Here is a 13,625-nt window from a genome sequence, read left to right as displayed (position 1 = left end):
ACATCTTCTCACACCATGTACAGGTACTTTGGCTATTCTTTAGAAGTTTTTTTCTCAGTTTATTTTCTTCCAAGTCTGGGAGCTACGGGATTCTACTTCCTCCTAATCAACCTGCATACCGTGACACCCGACTTAGCAGATTCTTGCCAATTTTCTCTCTCTCTTTCATCTAAATATGATTTTATATCATTAAAAACACACTTTTTGATTTCTTCAACTAACATCAGTTCTCTTAATCTGTGGCAATCATTCTTTATTTCTTTTGATGTGCACCATCGGCCAAAGTACACAGCTTTCTCATTGGCAAAATCCATATAAGATTGATTAATTGATCTCCTCAAAGTCCTGAATTTTTGTGAGCTTCAGGAACCAATTTGTAAGCTTTAAGCATGGATTTCTTTACTATCTCATAATTATCAGCTTGTTCTGTAGTAAGGGCTGAGCAAGCCTGCTGTGCTTTCCCTTTAATTAAACTTTGTAACATGAGGGGCCACTCATCTCATGGCCATTTTAAACTTGAAGCTACCTTCTTAAAATGATGGAAGTATCAATTTCACTTTCATCAAATGGTGGAACTAACCCCACCTCTCTACTGGCTATAATTGGACAAGAAGGTAGAACTTTGTCTCTGCTCTGCTTCGAACCTCTTCTGTCTCTTTTTCATCTGCCTCATATCGCCTTCACCTCTCTGCATCCTCTAACTCCATTTTTTTGAAGTCAAACTGTCTTTGCTTTTCTTTTTCTTCTGCCTCAATTTTTTTTTACTCGATCCTTTCCAACACCAGCTGCTGCTTTACGGATTTACTCTCAGGAAATTTCTCTCATTCCACCTCTTCAAACTTTCCCTCTTCTATATATTTCTTTACTCTAATTTCCTTTATCTCCTCCTTTCTCAGGGATAATTTTCCTTCAGCAAGTCCCAACGATTGAGCAATATTCTCCAAATCGTCCTTTTTTGCCTTTTACAAATTTGCAGGAGATGGTGACTCCAAAAATTGTTCAATTTCCATTGGTGCTTTTACACACATATCCGAGCCTCTGAATTAGCTTACAGAAAGTAATTTAACCACCCAATTGAAAATTTATTGATTTTAAAAGTCCAAATTCTGTACAGCCTTTTGTCACACAAACAATATAAGCTTCCTAATTTGGTTACGTTTCAATTAGCTTCAAATGTGGTAAAAATCCTGGACAAACTCCCACTTTTGTTACAGACCGTGCATAATGAGCACAATAGATAATGGACCAGACAGTGTTTAATTTTGAAACATAGACTGTAATGGGTTGGGTATATTACACAAACACACACATTCACAGGACACCTGCACATAGTTAGGGATAGATTTAGTGTTAAGGATAGTTTAAGACTTAAGACTATAGTTTAAGAGTAAGAAATAAAAATTAGTCATGAAGTTTTCTGAGGAAATTAGTCATTGATACATCAACACTTGCCTCCTGAAGAATATTTCCGATCTGTTGGATCTATATTTGAGGATTTCTCTTCATGATGATGAGAATTCTTCTGTTATCAGCAGTGGAGCACAAGGGCAAATAAAGGAAAAGAGGGCCTTTTCTCCAAATATTATGGAAGGCACTGTATATCTGCTGCCGGAAGGGTCAAGAAGCAAGAGCAATGGTCAAAGGAATCGAGGGAGCTGTGGACATTTGTTTTCCATTGGCTGGTGAATGTCTGGCACCTACTTCCTTAGGTGGCACAATCAGAAATATCTATTCACATTTAAAATGTAAAACCAGCACTTGGAGAGCTGTGACCTAGAAGGCTATAGGGCTAGGAGGTAGAATCAATCCATGTAGCTCTTAACATCCTGACATGGAGACAACAGGCCACTTGGTTTCCTCCTGTGTGATTCACATTCTAACCCAAACAAGTGGAATGAATGGGCAACCAAAACAAGCAAGGATGAATGCGAAAACAGATTAGATCCATTCTCACAAAGAGATCAGTTGTTTTGTGTCTGCCGGCATTTACAGTGCTCTAAAGTTTGAAGATACACTGCAATTGTTTTGTATCAAAAGACCAACATTTGGTGAGTTGACAAGAACACTGGTGTCTGTCAGGCCGAGTTTTTTGAATGTTAAGGTCCAGCAATCACATTGTCCCTAATCTAAAGGTGGAATAAACATCCAAATATCAATTAGACTTGTGGCAGGACAAGTGAGAGAAGGGAATTTGAGACTCATTTGAAGTTAGGCAGAAGGAACTTCATATAGAACAGAAACACTATTCATCAGTAAAAGCAGATTTATTACTTATTTTGACTCGATTTTTTTGTTGGAAAGTTGTGCCATTTACAGTTCCCTCCATAATGTTTGGGACAAATACATTTTTTTCCTTTATTTCCCCTGTGCTCCACAGTTTTAAATTTTTGAGTCCTCCCTACCGGAGGATTGGAGAATGGCAAATGTAGTTCTCTTGTTTAAAAAAAAGGTAATAGGGAGAATCTTGGAAATAAAAGTGAGTGGGCAAACTATTGGTGAGTGTTCTTATGGACAGGATTTGCAAGCCTTTAGAGAAGCATAGTCTTCTCAGGGATAGTCAGCATTGCTTTAATTTTTTAAATTTAGACATACAACAGAATTACAGGCCATTTTGGTCCACGTGTCCGTGCCGCCCGATTTACACCCAATTAACTTACATCCCCGGTATGTTTCAAATGGTGGGAAGAAACTGGAGCCCTTGGGGAAAACACATGCAGACAGGAGAGAACGTACAAGCTCCTTACAGACAGTGTGGGATTCGATAATGGTGAAAAGGTACATTTAATGGTCAAAGGAATCGAGGGAGCTGTGGACATTTGTTTTCCATTGGAAAACATTCGTGTCCCGATCACTGGCGCTGTAAAGGCGTTGCGCTAACTGCTAAGCCAACTGTGCTACTCTTTGTGAGTGACAGGTTGTGCCTCAAAGTTCTAATAGAGTTTTTGAGGAATTGACAAAAGAAATTGATGAGTTTAGGATGATAGATGTAGTGTATATGGATTTTACTAAGGTATTTGAGCAAGGTTGACTCATTCAGAAAATGATGAGGCAATGAACCATGACTGTGTGGATTCAGAATAAGCTTGCCTGAAGGAAGCATGGGGTAGTAGTAGATAGAATGTATTCTGCCTAGAAGTTAGTGAAAGAATGGTCAGTAAGTTTGCCGATGACACGATAGTTGGATAGTTGTGGATAGTGTAGAACAGTGGTCTTTAAACTTTTTTTTCCATTCACATGCCAACTTAAGTAATCCATAGGTGTTCTGTGATTAGTAAGGGATTACTTAAGGTGAAAAGAAAAAGTTTGAAAACCACTGGTGTAGAAGGTTGTTATGGGTTACGGCAGGAAAATGACAGCTTCTGGTATGCTAGCCTTCATTAGTCAGGGAATTAATTTCAAGAGCCATGAGGTAAATGTTAGACCACATTTGCAATATTGTGTTCAGTACTAGTTGCCTCATTACAGGAAAGATGTGGAAGCTATTGGAGAGGGTACAGATGAGATTTACCAGGATGATGCCTAGATTGGAGAATGTGTCTAATGAGGCAAAGTCAACAGAGCTGGGACTTTTCTCTATGGAGCAAATAAGGATGAGAGGTGACTTAATAGAGGTCTACAAGTTTATGAGAGTCATAGATAGGGTGGAGAGCCAGTATCTTTTCCCCAGGGCAACAGAGGGGAAAAAATGTTCTGAAAGACATCAGAGGTAATTTTTTTACATAAAAGATAGTGGGTGCCTGGAATGCATTGCAAGGAGTGGTGGTTCAAAGACTCTCACGTGGGTACGTGGATGCAAAAAAAATATAAGGTTATGAGTGTGAGGCAGGTAAGATTTATATTGTTGAGTAAGTTTATACAGGTCAGCACAACGTTGTGGACCAAAGGGCCTGAACTGTGTTGCAATGTTCTATGTTCAGTCTCTCTTCAAGTCATAACCAAATTCTGCTTAGTTCTCCTTTAGTGTTTGTGACTGTGAGAGATCTACCTTCAAAAAGTCTGCAATCTTTGTGACACAAATTTTGAAAAGTTGTGATGCCAGCTAAAGCTGTTAATTAAATGTACCTTTTCACCATTATTGCCTTCTGCAATAACAATACAAAAGAGATGACAAACATAGTATGTTACCTGAAGTCATCTGGAATCTACCATCTGAAGCAAGAAGCCTCATCCCATTTACAAAATAGTTGCATGTGCACTTAAGCTATGGTCATGGAAAAACCCAACACCCAACCCCAACCAACCAATTTTCCCTTGCAACCGCTGCAACCGTGTCTGCCTGTCCCGCATCGGACTTGTCAGCCACAAACAAGCCTGCAGCTGACGTGGACATTACCCCTCCATTAATCTTCGTCTGTGAAGCCAAGCCAAAGAAATTTTGTGGTAAGGAGACAAAGAGTTCTACAATACAGAAGAGACCCATCAGCCCAGCATCCTTGCTGACCAAGCTAGTCCCATTTACCTGTGTTGAATTCATATTCCTTGAAACTTTTCCAATCAATGCACCTATTTAAATGTCTTTTGAACATTAAATTGTCCACTTCCTCTGACAGCACATCCCATTTACCTACCACTCTCCGGATGAAGAAGGCACCCTCAGGTCACTTATCTTAAAACTTCAACCTCTAGTCTTATATTTCCCAAAGACAAAGGCTACTTAGTCTACCTTTACCCCTTACCACTTCACAAATCTCTACAAGGTTCAAGGTCCATTTTATTGTCACGTAATTTTACGTTGCAAATGTAGTATACATGATATACTTTAACTTTTGCCTGCCAAAAGACAAAGAGTCACCATTAGTATTGCCTGGTGTCTCTTACAGTATGAGAGAAGAAGAAGCAAAAGAGTGTCCCTTCAGAGTTACTGACTGTCCGTGGATACAAGGTGCCTCATTAGCATCTAATTCTCCATGAGAAAAGTCACTGCCTATCCAGCTGGACCTTTTAATTCAAACCTTCTAGTCTAGAAAACATTATCTTGAATCTTTTCTGCACCGTTTCCTGCTTAATGATATTTTTGCTGAAGTTGGGTGACTAGAACTGTACACAATACACCAAGTATGAAGGAGATGGAGAGATATCTATCAAGTGCAAGTAGCAGAGTATTAGTTTGATTTGGACGTCATGTTCAGTACAGTAAGTGGGCTGAAGAGTCTGGCCTGTACGATACTGTTTTATATTTTGTGTGTGGACTCATTAAGTACATTTGTAACATGACATCCCTTCTTCTGTACTTAATGCACTGACAAATAAATGCCAATGTGCCAAATGTCTGTTTCAACACCCTACCTACCTGCATAGCAACTTTCATGGAATTATTTTTCTGTACCCCAAGTCTCTCTATTCTACAACACCCTCTAGGACCCTGCCATTCACTATAAAGGTCCTGCCATAATTTAACCTATCAAAGTGCAATATTGTGCACTTGTCTGAGTTAAACTCCTCCGCCCACTTTCTGAGTTCTTCTCGATCCTCAGATAGCCTTCTTCAATGTCCACCATGCCACCAATATGGTGTCATCCACAAACATATTAACCCTGCTGATTACAATGTCATATAAGAGGTGTTGTGAAGAGTTCCAAATAACTCCCTTGCTCTTATATTCTGTGACATGCCAGAATAACAATCTTGCTGTCAATGTCAACAGGACCAAGAAGCAGAATATGAACTTTAGAAAGGGGAAGCCAAGGCATCCATCTGGCTTTATTCATGGAAAGCAGTGGAGAAGGTTAGGAGCTTTAAGTTCCCCCATATATAGGAGGGCCTCCTGAAGTCAGCACATCAAGGCAACTATGAAGAGGCCACTTCAAACCCTTTACTTTTTACAGTATTTGAGGAGATTTGAAATATTGTTGAATACTCTACTGAACTTCTATAAGTGTACAATGGAAAAATATACCAATTAGTTGCATCAAGGTCTGATTTGGACAAGGCCCACAAACTTTTCTTTCTCTTCCTATTTATTATCTTTTTTTGATTTTCTTCTGCGTTAATTATACATAAATGGCTGTGTATGTGTTTGGGAAGTTGCAGCAAATAAGACTTTCTTTGCATCATACTTATTTAAATGACAATGAACTCTCATTCATTTACACAACCCATTTTTGTTGAGAATTCTAGAGCTTTGCAGCTTAAGGGTGACACTTTTTTATTCATCTCTGCCCTGAATGTCAACCTTTTATCAATAGAGAAATAAATCCAGCCTCCAAGATCACAAGACCATCAATCGTAGAAGCAGAAGTAGGCTAATCGACCCATCAAGATGGCTCAACCATTCATATCACAGCTGATATATTTTTCTCTCAACCCCATTCTCCTGCCTTCTCCTGATAACCTTTGACACCCTTATTGATTTATATTAATTGTGAATTGAAACTGACTTTTCTCTCTTGACATATGGCCCTAAACAATTCAGCATTCTATTTTAATACTCCACATTGTGCTTGATGTAGGCCGCTCTACTAATTCTCTGGACGTTAGCGGTTTCTTGCCTCAGCTTGTTAGAAGACACCACAGAAAGAAAAGATCACCACGATGAATACCCTTCTATGTACTACATCAACACTTTTCTTCTACTGTCTTTAAAATGTTTAGTGTTTGCATTCCCAGAAAGTAATGCAAATCTCAATGAGTAGAGAGAGACAGTACTGAAAACACATTGCACACCAGTATGTCAATAATGTGGCTTCTTTGAAAGTTGATTAGTTGTTGGGAAATATCAGTGTTGTTTTTTCTTTAACTCCCCTGAGGAGCATACTTGGATGTAAGGTTTAAAATGACTTAAAATTATTTTGTACTTGCGCTGCCAGTTTGTGACAGCCAGCAGTTGGTTTTGCATTTCTTTGAGTGTTTTCTATGGTTGCAGTCTGTGAGATCAAGGTCTCTGTGGTTTTGAGATAAGACAGTCAGTTTTGAATTTTCTTTGTTCTGAGAAGATGGAGGGTCTAGGAAAAGACCCAAAATTTTATTGACCATCGTAAGTACTGTTTCAAGTAATGTATTCAGTATCTATTAAGCATCATGTTAATCATATAGCAAAGTTGATAAGTAATAAACCTTGGAAAACTTTATTCAATTTGTCATGGATCTTTTTTGATGAACATGAGAACAAGGACATTCCAGGCTTGGAATTTGGACCAAAACTCAACATTTTTAATGTTTTTGATTAATACAGTATACTTATTAATATCTTAGGGGTTCAACGCCAAATTGTTCGATGTGTGGAAAAGACACCCAGAGTTGTAGAAGAAAGGTTCTGTGATTCAAGGACTCGCCCCAATGACAGACTGCGAAAATGCAATGAAATGGATTGCCCTGCCAGGTAATTTTGTATCCATTATCAAGTGAACATGTAATACCATAAGCTGTTCATACTTATTCTTAAATATTTGTTGTACAAAATGGAATTACAAGTATTGTCCATATGAATGTAGAAATATAGTGGTGTGTTTGAATGTGGTAGATTCATCTGGGAATCTTTCAACATCTCTGAATCCCAGAAGTGTCCAAAAAAGACATGCAAATCATAATTTTAATGGTGGAATGCATCAACAATTACCACCATATTACATTTAATGGTGCACTGACAAGGTGCTCAAACACTGTGTAACTCATGGTTTCTGAAACATCAGCTGAAAACGCAGGGAGTTTTGTTTAAGTGCCCTTTAATGCTGCATACAGCCAGAGCCCAGAGCAAGTAACAAATTCTGATCCTCCCAATCCATGACTACAGATTTTTCAGTAGCAGTATTCAGCTAAAATATACCAGTGGCATTTGTATGCTCCATCTTGAAAAAATTGCAAGGAACATCCCAACTCTGGAGAAAATTACCTTAAGACACCTTCCTTAAAAATGCCTGCAATGTATAGTGTGGTTCCTTGTGCTTCATCACTCTGTCCATTCCTGCCTACCTTCTCTTTGGGTGGGGGTGGGGGTGGTAGGGGGGGGGGGTGATTCATTTTAATCAGGTTGAGTCACGTAAATTTAAAGATCTGGAAGCCAGTGGAGGGGTCCAAGTGAATCCTACGATTATGGTTTCTTTTTTTTCCAACATTTTATTTATCGTTGTATCAATACAAAAAAAAATAATTCATTAATATAACATTATTCATTTAGTCATGCATAGTGATGCAATAAAAAAAGACTTTTAAATTTTCTCCACAACCCCCCTCCCTCCCAAAAGAAAGGAAAAAAAGAAAAGAAGGAAAAGGGAAGAGCTAAATATAAAATATTGTTAGCGTATGCATATTCATTGATTGCTATTCTAGTCTCTAATTGAGAGGGGTGGGTAAGGTGGAAGAGGTGGATGTTAATTTATTCATAAAATCCATACATGTTTCCAAATATGATAAAAATTTTCAACTCGATTCCTTAAACTATGTTATTTTTTCTAAAGGGATACAATTGTACATTTCATTCTTCCATCTACTTAATGATACTACATTTTCAGTTTTCAGTGTTTTTGCTCTACATTTCTTCATAGTCGCTACTGCTATATAAAAATTTCTCTTGACATTTATCCAGTTTCAACTTTACATCTTTTTCATATATATTCCCAAGGAAAAATATTCATGGATCCTTTTGTATCTTTATCTTCATAATATTTCCTAGTAAAACACTCAAATCATTCTAAAACTTTTCCACTTTTTCACAAGACCATACCGCATATAAAAAAGTCCTTATTTCTTTTGTACATCGAAAACACTAATAGCTAATATGTTAGTTGAATTTTTACCAAAATTAATAAATATGGATCAAACTAGTTTGATAAATATAGCACAAAATAGAAAGATCCCAGCAGTGGCGGCAGCGCTAGCTGCAGAGAAAAGATTTGACAGTTTGGAATGGGACTTTTTATTTGAAACATTTTAATGCTTTTGACATCCCCAGAACTTTTATAAATTGGATAAAGGCATTATATGACCAGCCAAAAGCAAAAGTGTCTTCCAGACAAGGTTACCCATTATCACCCTTATTATTTGCATTAGCAATTGAACCATTAGCAGAAATAATTAGAACTGATAGAGAAATTAAGGGATTTGAAGTAGGTAATAAAGAACATAAAATTAGCCTATTTGCAGATGATGTTCTAGTAATATTGTTAAATAAATGAGAGATTAAAAGATTATGGATTAGTATTGGGTTATAAAGTTAATGTTGATAAAAGAGAGGTGATACCAATAGTAAATATGGATTATTCTCAGTGTAAAATATTGATAAAATTTAAGTGGCAAAATTATGCAATTAAATATTTCGGAATAAAAATTAATAGAAATATAAATAATTTGTTTGTTAAATTATGTACTGTGGTGGCGCACATCCTCATGACGAACTGGCCCTGCTTGTATCGCCACGTTGCGGGGCAGCCATGGGGAAATGGCGTCATCAGAGGTTTCTCTCTGACTCCAGCATCCCTTCCAGCGCGCACCCTGGGCAATGCCCCTTATAGGGGCATACTGAATTTGAATAAAAACAGTTATTAACGACCCTCAATGTGGTGGCTGTGTTTCTTCCACTGCTCACACCGCCACAGTTGTGACCCCTATGAGCCCAGACATTTTTCTGCACTCAAAACATCATAGATTCAGCAGAGGTTAACGCTGTCTCCATCAAGCTTTCCACTGACCGAGAACGTGGTTCGGGCAGGCAGAAGCACAATTTCAACTCCACAACATCTCCTTAGACGCCACGATGTTCTATCATGTCATGAGCACTCTGGACCAAGATACGGCAGTGAGGGTGGACGACGGGCAAGTACACCACCCTCAAAGATCTGCTGTTTGGAACTATTGGGCTAACTCCCCAGCAACGGGTTTCCAGGCTCCTTCACCTAGATGGGCTTGGGGACTGTAGTCCGTCGGCGCAGATGGACGAAATGCTGGCCCTGGTGGAAGACCACAAGCCTTGTTTTCTCTTCCACCAGATATTCCTGGAACAGATGCTGGAGGACATCCAGCTGCTCCTCACAGATGAAGATTTCTCTTCTCTCCTTCTCCGAGGAGAGCAGCAGCCCATGTGGATGCCCTCTGGTGCATGAAGAGGGAGAATGAGGCGGCCCACAACCAGGTGGCATGACCGGGAGCCAGCTGACTGCAAGCCGCTCCCAAGACCAAGCCAGAGGAGCACCAGTCGACCTGGTGTTTATACCACCAGCCTGGCTGCGACGGCTGGCCATACAAACAGCATTCTTCACGCGAAGGACAGATCCACCGGTCGCCAATTCCTGCTGGACACAGGGGCTGAGCTCAGCATCCTTCCCCCCACAGCATTAGAGCCTCGCACCCGATCTCGAGGTCCTACCCTGCGAACAGCCAATGGCTCCACCATCAGGACCTACAGCACCCGCAGGGCACAGATCCAGATCGGGAAGGAGAAGTTCCACTGGAGGTTCGTCCTAGCCTCCATGGGCACCATGCTGTTAGGTGCCAACTTCCTCAGAGCTCACAGCCTATTGGTTGACATGAAGGGCAAAGGGCTGGTCAACACCCGAACGTTCCACTCCACCCAACTGGATACAGCAGAAGCCCACAGGGCCGAAATCGCCACTGTAGCTGCCGTCAGGGATGAGTTCGACACAATCTTTCATGAATTCCCCACCATCTTAGAGCCACGGTTCAATGACACCCTGCCCCAGCATGGGGTCTTCCACCACATCGCCACACAAGGCCCCCTGCTGCATGCTAGACCCAGATGGCAGTTGCCTGAGAAGCTCCAGCAGTCAAAGGAAGAGTTCTCCAGGCTCCAGGAACTGGGAATCATCCGGCACTTGGACAGCACCTGGGCATCGCCGCTCCATATGATCCCGAAATCATCTGGCGGACGGATGGAGACCGTGCGGGGACTACCATCGGTTGAATGATGCAACCACCCCCAACAGGTACCCGGTGCCCCACATACAGGACTTCTCCGCCAACGCCGCATGGGTCTTCTCCAAAGTGGACCTCGTGCAGGGATACCATCAGATCCCAGTGCATCCAGATGATGTGGGTAAAATGGCCATTATCACCCCTTTCGGACTCTTCAAGTTCCTGCGTATGCCTTTCGGTCTAACGAATGTGGCCTAAATGTTCCAGTGCCTCATGGGCGCGGTTGGAAAAGACCTGGACTTTGTGTTCATTTACCTGGACGATATTCTCATTGCCAGTCAGAACCGTGACAAATACAAAGCCCACCTCTGCACATTCTTTGCCCGGCTGACAGACTTTGGCCTCATGGTCAACACAGCCAAATGCCAGTTCGGCAAGGAGTCCCTCCAGTTCCTGGGTCACACCATTTCAGCAGCTGGGGCCACACCAGCGCAGGAGAAGGTAGCGACTGTTTAACGATTCCCTAAACACTCCAACCTGAAAGGCCTCCAAGAGTTTTCAGGGATGGTGAACTTTTACCATCGTTTCATCCTCAGAGCCGCGTGCACCATGCGGCCATTGTTCGCGCACATGGCCACCAAAGAAAAGACTTTATCGTGGTTAGAGGAGGTGGACAAGGCTTTCATCGCAATACAGGAGGCTCTAGCCAGCACCACGCTGCTGGTGCACCAGTGGTCGGAGGCGTACGCAGCACTCTCCGTGGATGCCTCAGCTATGGCAGTGGGGGTAGGGGTTCTGGAACATAGCTTGATGGACAATGGAGCCCGCTGGCCTTTTTCAGCAAGCAGCTGCGCTCGCCGGGGCTCAAATACAGCGCCTTCGACCGGGAGCTCCCGGCACTGTATTTGGCCATCTGCCATTTCCGCTACTTCTTCGAGGGCAGTCCGTTCTCAGCCTTCATGGATCACAAGCCCCTCACTCAAGCACTGGCGATGGCCAAGGGTCCGTGGTCTGCCAGACAGCAGCGCCATCTCTCATACGTGTCTGAGTTCACGACCGACATCCAACATAGGGCAGTCTAGTGGCAGATGCGCTCTCCTGTCCAGCCATCAGCACTCTTGTGACCAGCCTGGATTACAAGCAACTGGCTCAGGCAAAGAGGAACGACGTGGAGATGCAGGGCTTGCAAACCGCCATCTCGGGCATCAAACTCAGGGTCCCTATCAGCCCGGATACATTGCTCTGCAATGTCTCAACAGGCACGCTGCGCTTGGTGGTCCCGCCGCACTGGAGGGCGAAGGTCTTCAGTCTGATCCACGACCTCGCTCACCCAGCAGCAAAGACAACCGTGCAGATGGTCGTGGAGCGGTTTGTGTGGCACGGGCTGAAGAATGAGGTGGAAGAACTGGCCAGGAACTGTACCAGGTGCCAGACTTCCAAGGTCCAGCGACACACGCGAGCCCCCATCCAGAACTTGGACCCGGCGGTTCGCAGATTCCAACACATCCACGTTGATGTCGTTAGGCCCCTGCCGGTGTCCAAGGAGGCTCGTTACCTCCTCATAGAGGTGGATCGGACCACAAGGTGGCCATAGGCCGTCCCGATTAAGGAGACCTCCGTGGAGACGTGTGCCAGGACTGTGGTCAGCCAATGGATCACTCGTTTCGGAGTCACTAGCGACAGAGGGGCGCAGTTCACATTTGCCCTGTAGACTCAGATAGCAAAGCTCCTGGGGTCAAACTCCACCACACCACAGCATACCACCCGCAGTCCAATGGGTTGGTGGAGAGGTTCCACAGGCACCTGAAGGCATTGCTTATGGCCAGGCTCTCCAGACCAGACTGGGTGGACGATCTACCCTGGGTCCTCCTCGGGATTAGGCCGGCACCGAAGGAGGTCTTGCAGGCTTCAGCAGCGGAGATGGTCTATGGTGCTCCGCTTTCCCTGCTGGGTGAGTTTTTCGGCCCAGACCCTGACACCACGGCCACCGACAAAAACCTGCTGGTGGACCTACGCAGGCGACTGGCCTCCCTAGCTCCCCCATCCCCAGCACGCCACGGCACCCGGCCATTTCATCTCTCCAAAGAGCTCAACTCGGCCCAGTTCGTTTTCATGCGGAGGGGACCACAAGATGCACTGCTACAACTACCATACGAGGGGCCATACGAAGGTGGAACCTTCACCCTGGACGTTGGGGGGAGAGAGGAACTGTTTAAGGTGGACCATCTGGACTTATCACAGCCGGTGCAGACGGCCGCGCCCAAATGATGGGGCCGGCCGCCAAAGCGACAGGACGCGTAGCCGGTTCTGAGGGGGGTTGTGTGGCGGTGCACATCCCCATGGTGAACCGGCCCCGCTTGTATCGGCACGTGAGGGGGCAGCCATGGGGAAATGGCGTCGTCAGAGGTTTCTCTCTGTCTCCAGCATCCCTTCCAGCGCACACCCTGGGCAGCGATTATGACGTCACAATGCACCAGGTGACTGAGCACATGCTGCCCTTAAAGGGGCGCACTGAGTATGAATTAAAAACAGCCGTTAACGACCCTCAACGTGGTGGCTGTGGCTCTCTCACTGCTCACACCGCCAGAGTGCCATTATTAAAAAAGATGGAAAAAGACTTGAGAAGATGGAAAGATTTACCAATAACACTAATAGGATGGGTTAATTGTAATAAAATGAATATTTTTACACAAGTACAATATTTATTTCATCGTTACCCATCCATTTTTTTTGAAGTTTGAATAAAATGATAGAATTTATTTGGATAGGTAAGATGTCGAGAGTTGGTCTTGAAAAATTAACATGGAAATTTGATCAGATTA

General features: G+C 43.0%; 1 protein-coding gene across 2 annotated transcripts in view; it reads left to right on the top strand.

The window, feature by feature from the left end:
• The window catches only part of adamts12 (ADAM metallopeptidase with thrombospondin type 1 motif, 12), a 727,938-nt gene that overhangs the window by 591,317 nt on the left and 122,996 nt on the right, over positions 1-13,625 (top strand). For both annotated transcript variants that reach the window (XM_069924031.1, XM_069924030.1), the window contains exon 17: positions 7,192-7,318. In XM_069924031.1, the coding sequence (XP_069780132.1) occupies positions 7,192-7,318 (127 nt within the window). The remainder of the gene's footprint in view (positions 1-7,191; positions 7,319-13,625) is intronic.

The sequence above is a fragment of the Narcine bancroftii genome, chromosome 3 (assembly GCF_036971445.1).
Source record: "Narcine bancroftii isolate sNarBan1 chromosome 3, sNarBan1.hap1, whole genome shotgun sequence".
NCBI lineage: Eukaryota > Metazoa > Chordata > Chondrichthyes > Torpediniformes > Narcinidae > Narcine > Narcine bancroftii.
Note: the sequence above shows the minus strand (reverse complement) of the source record. Positions and strands in the feature narration are given on the sequence as shown.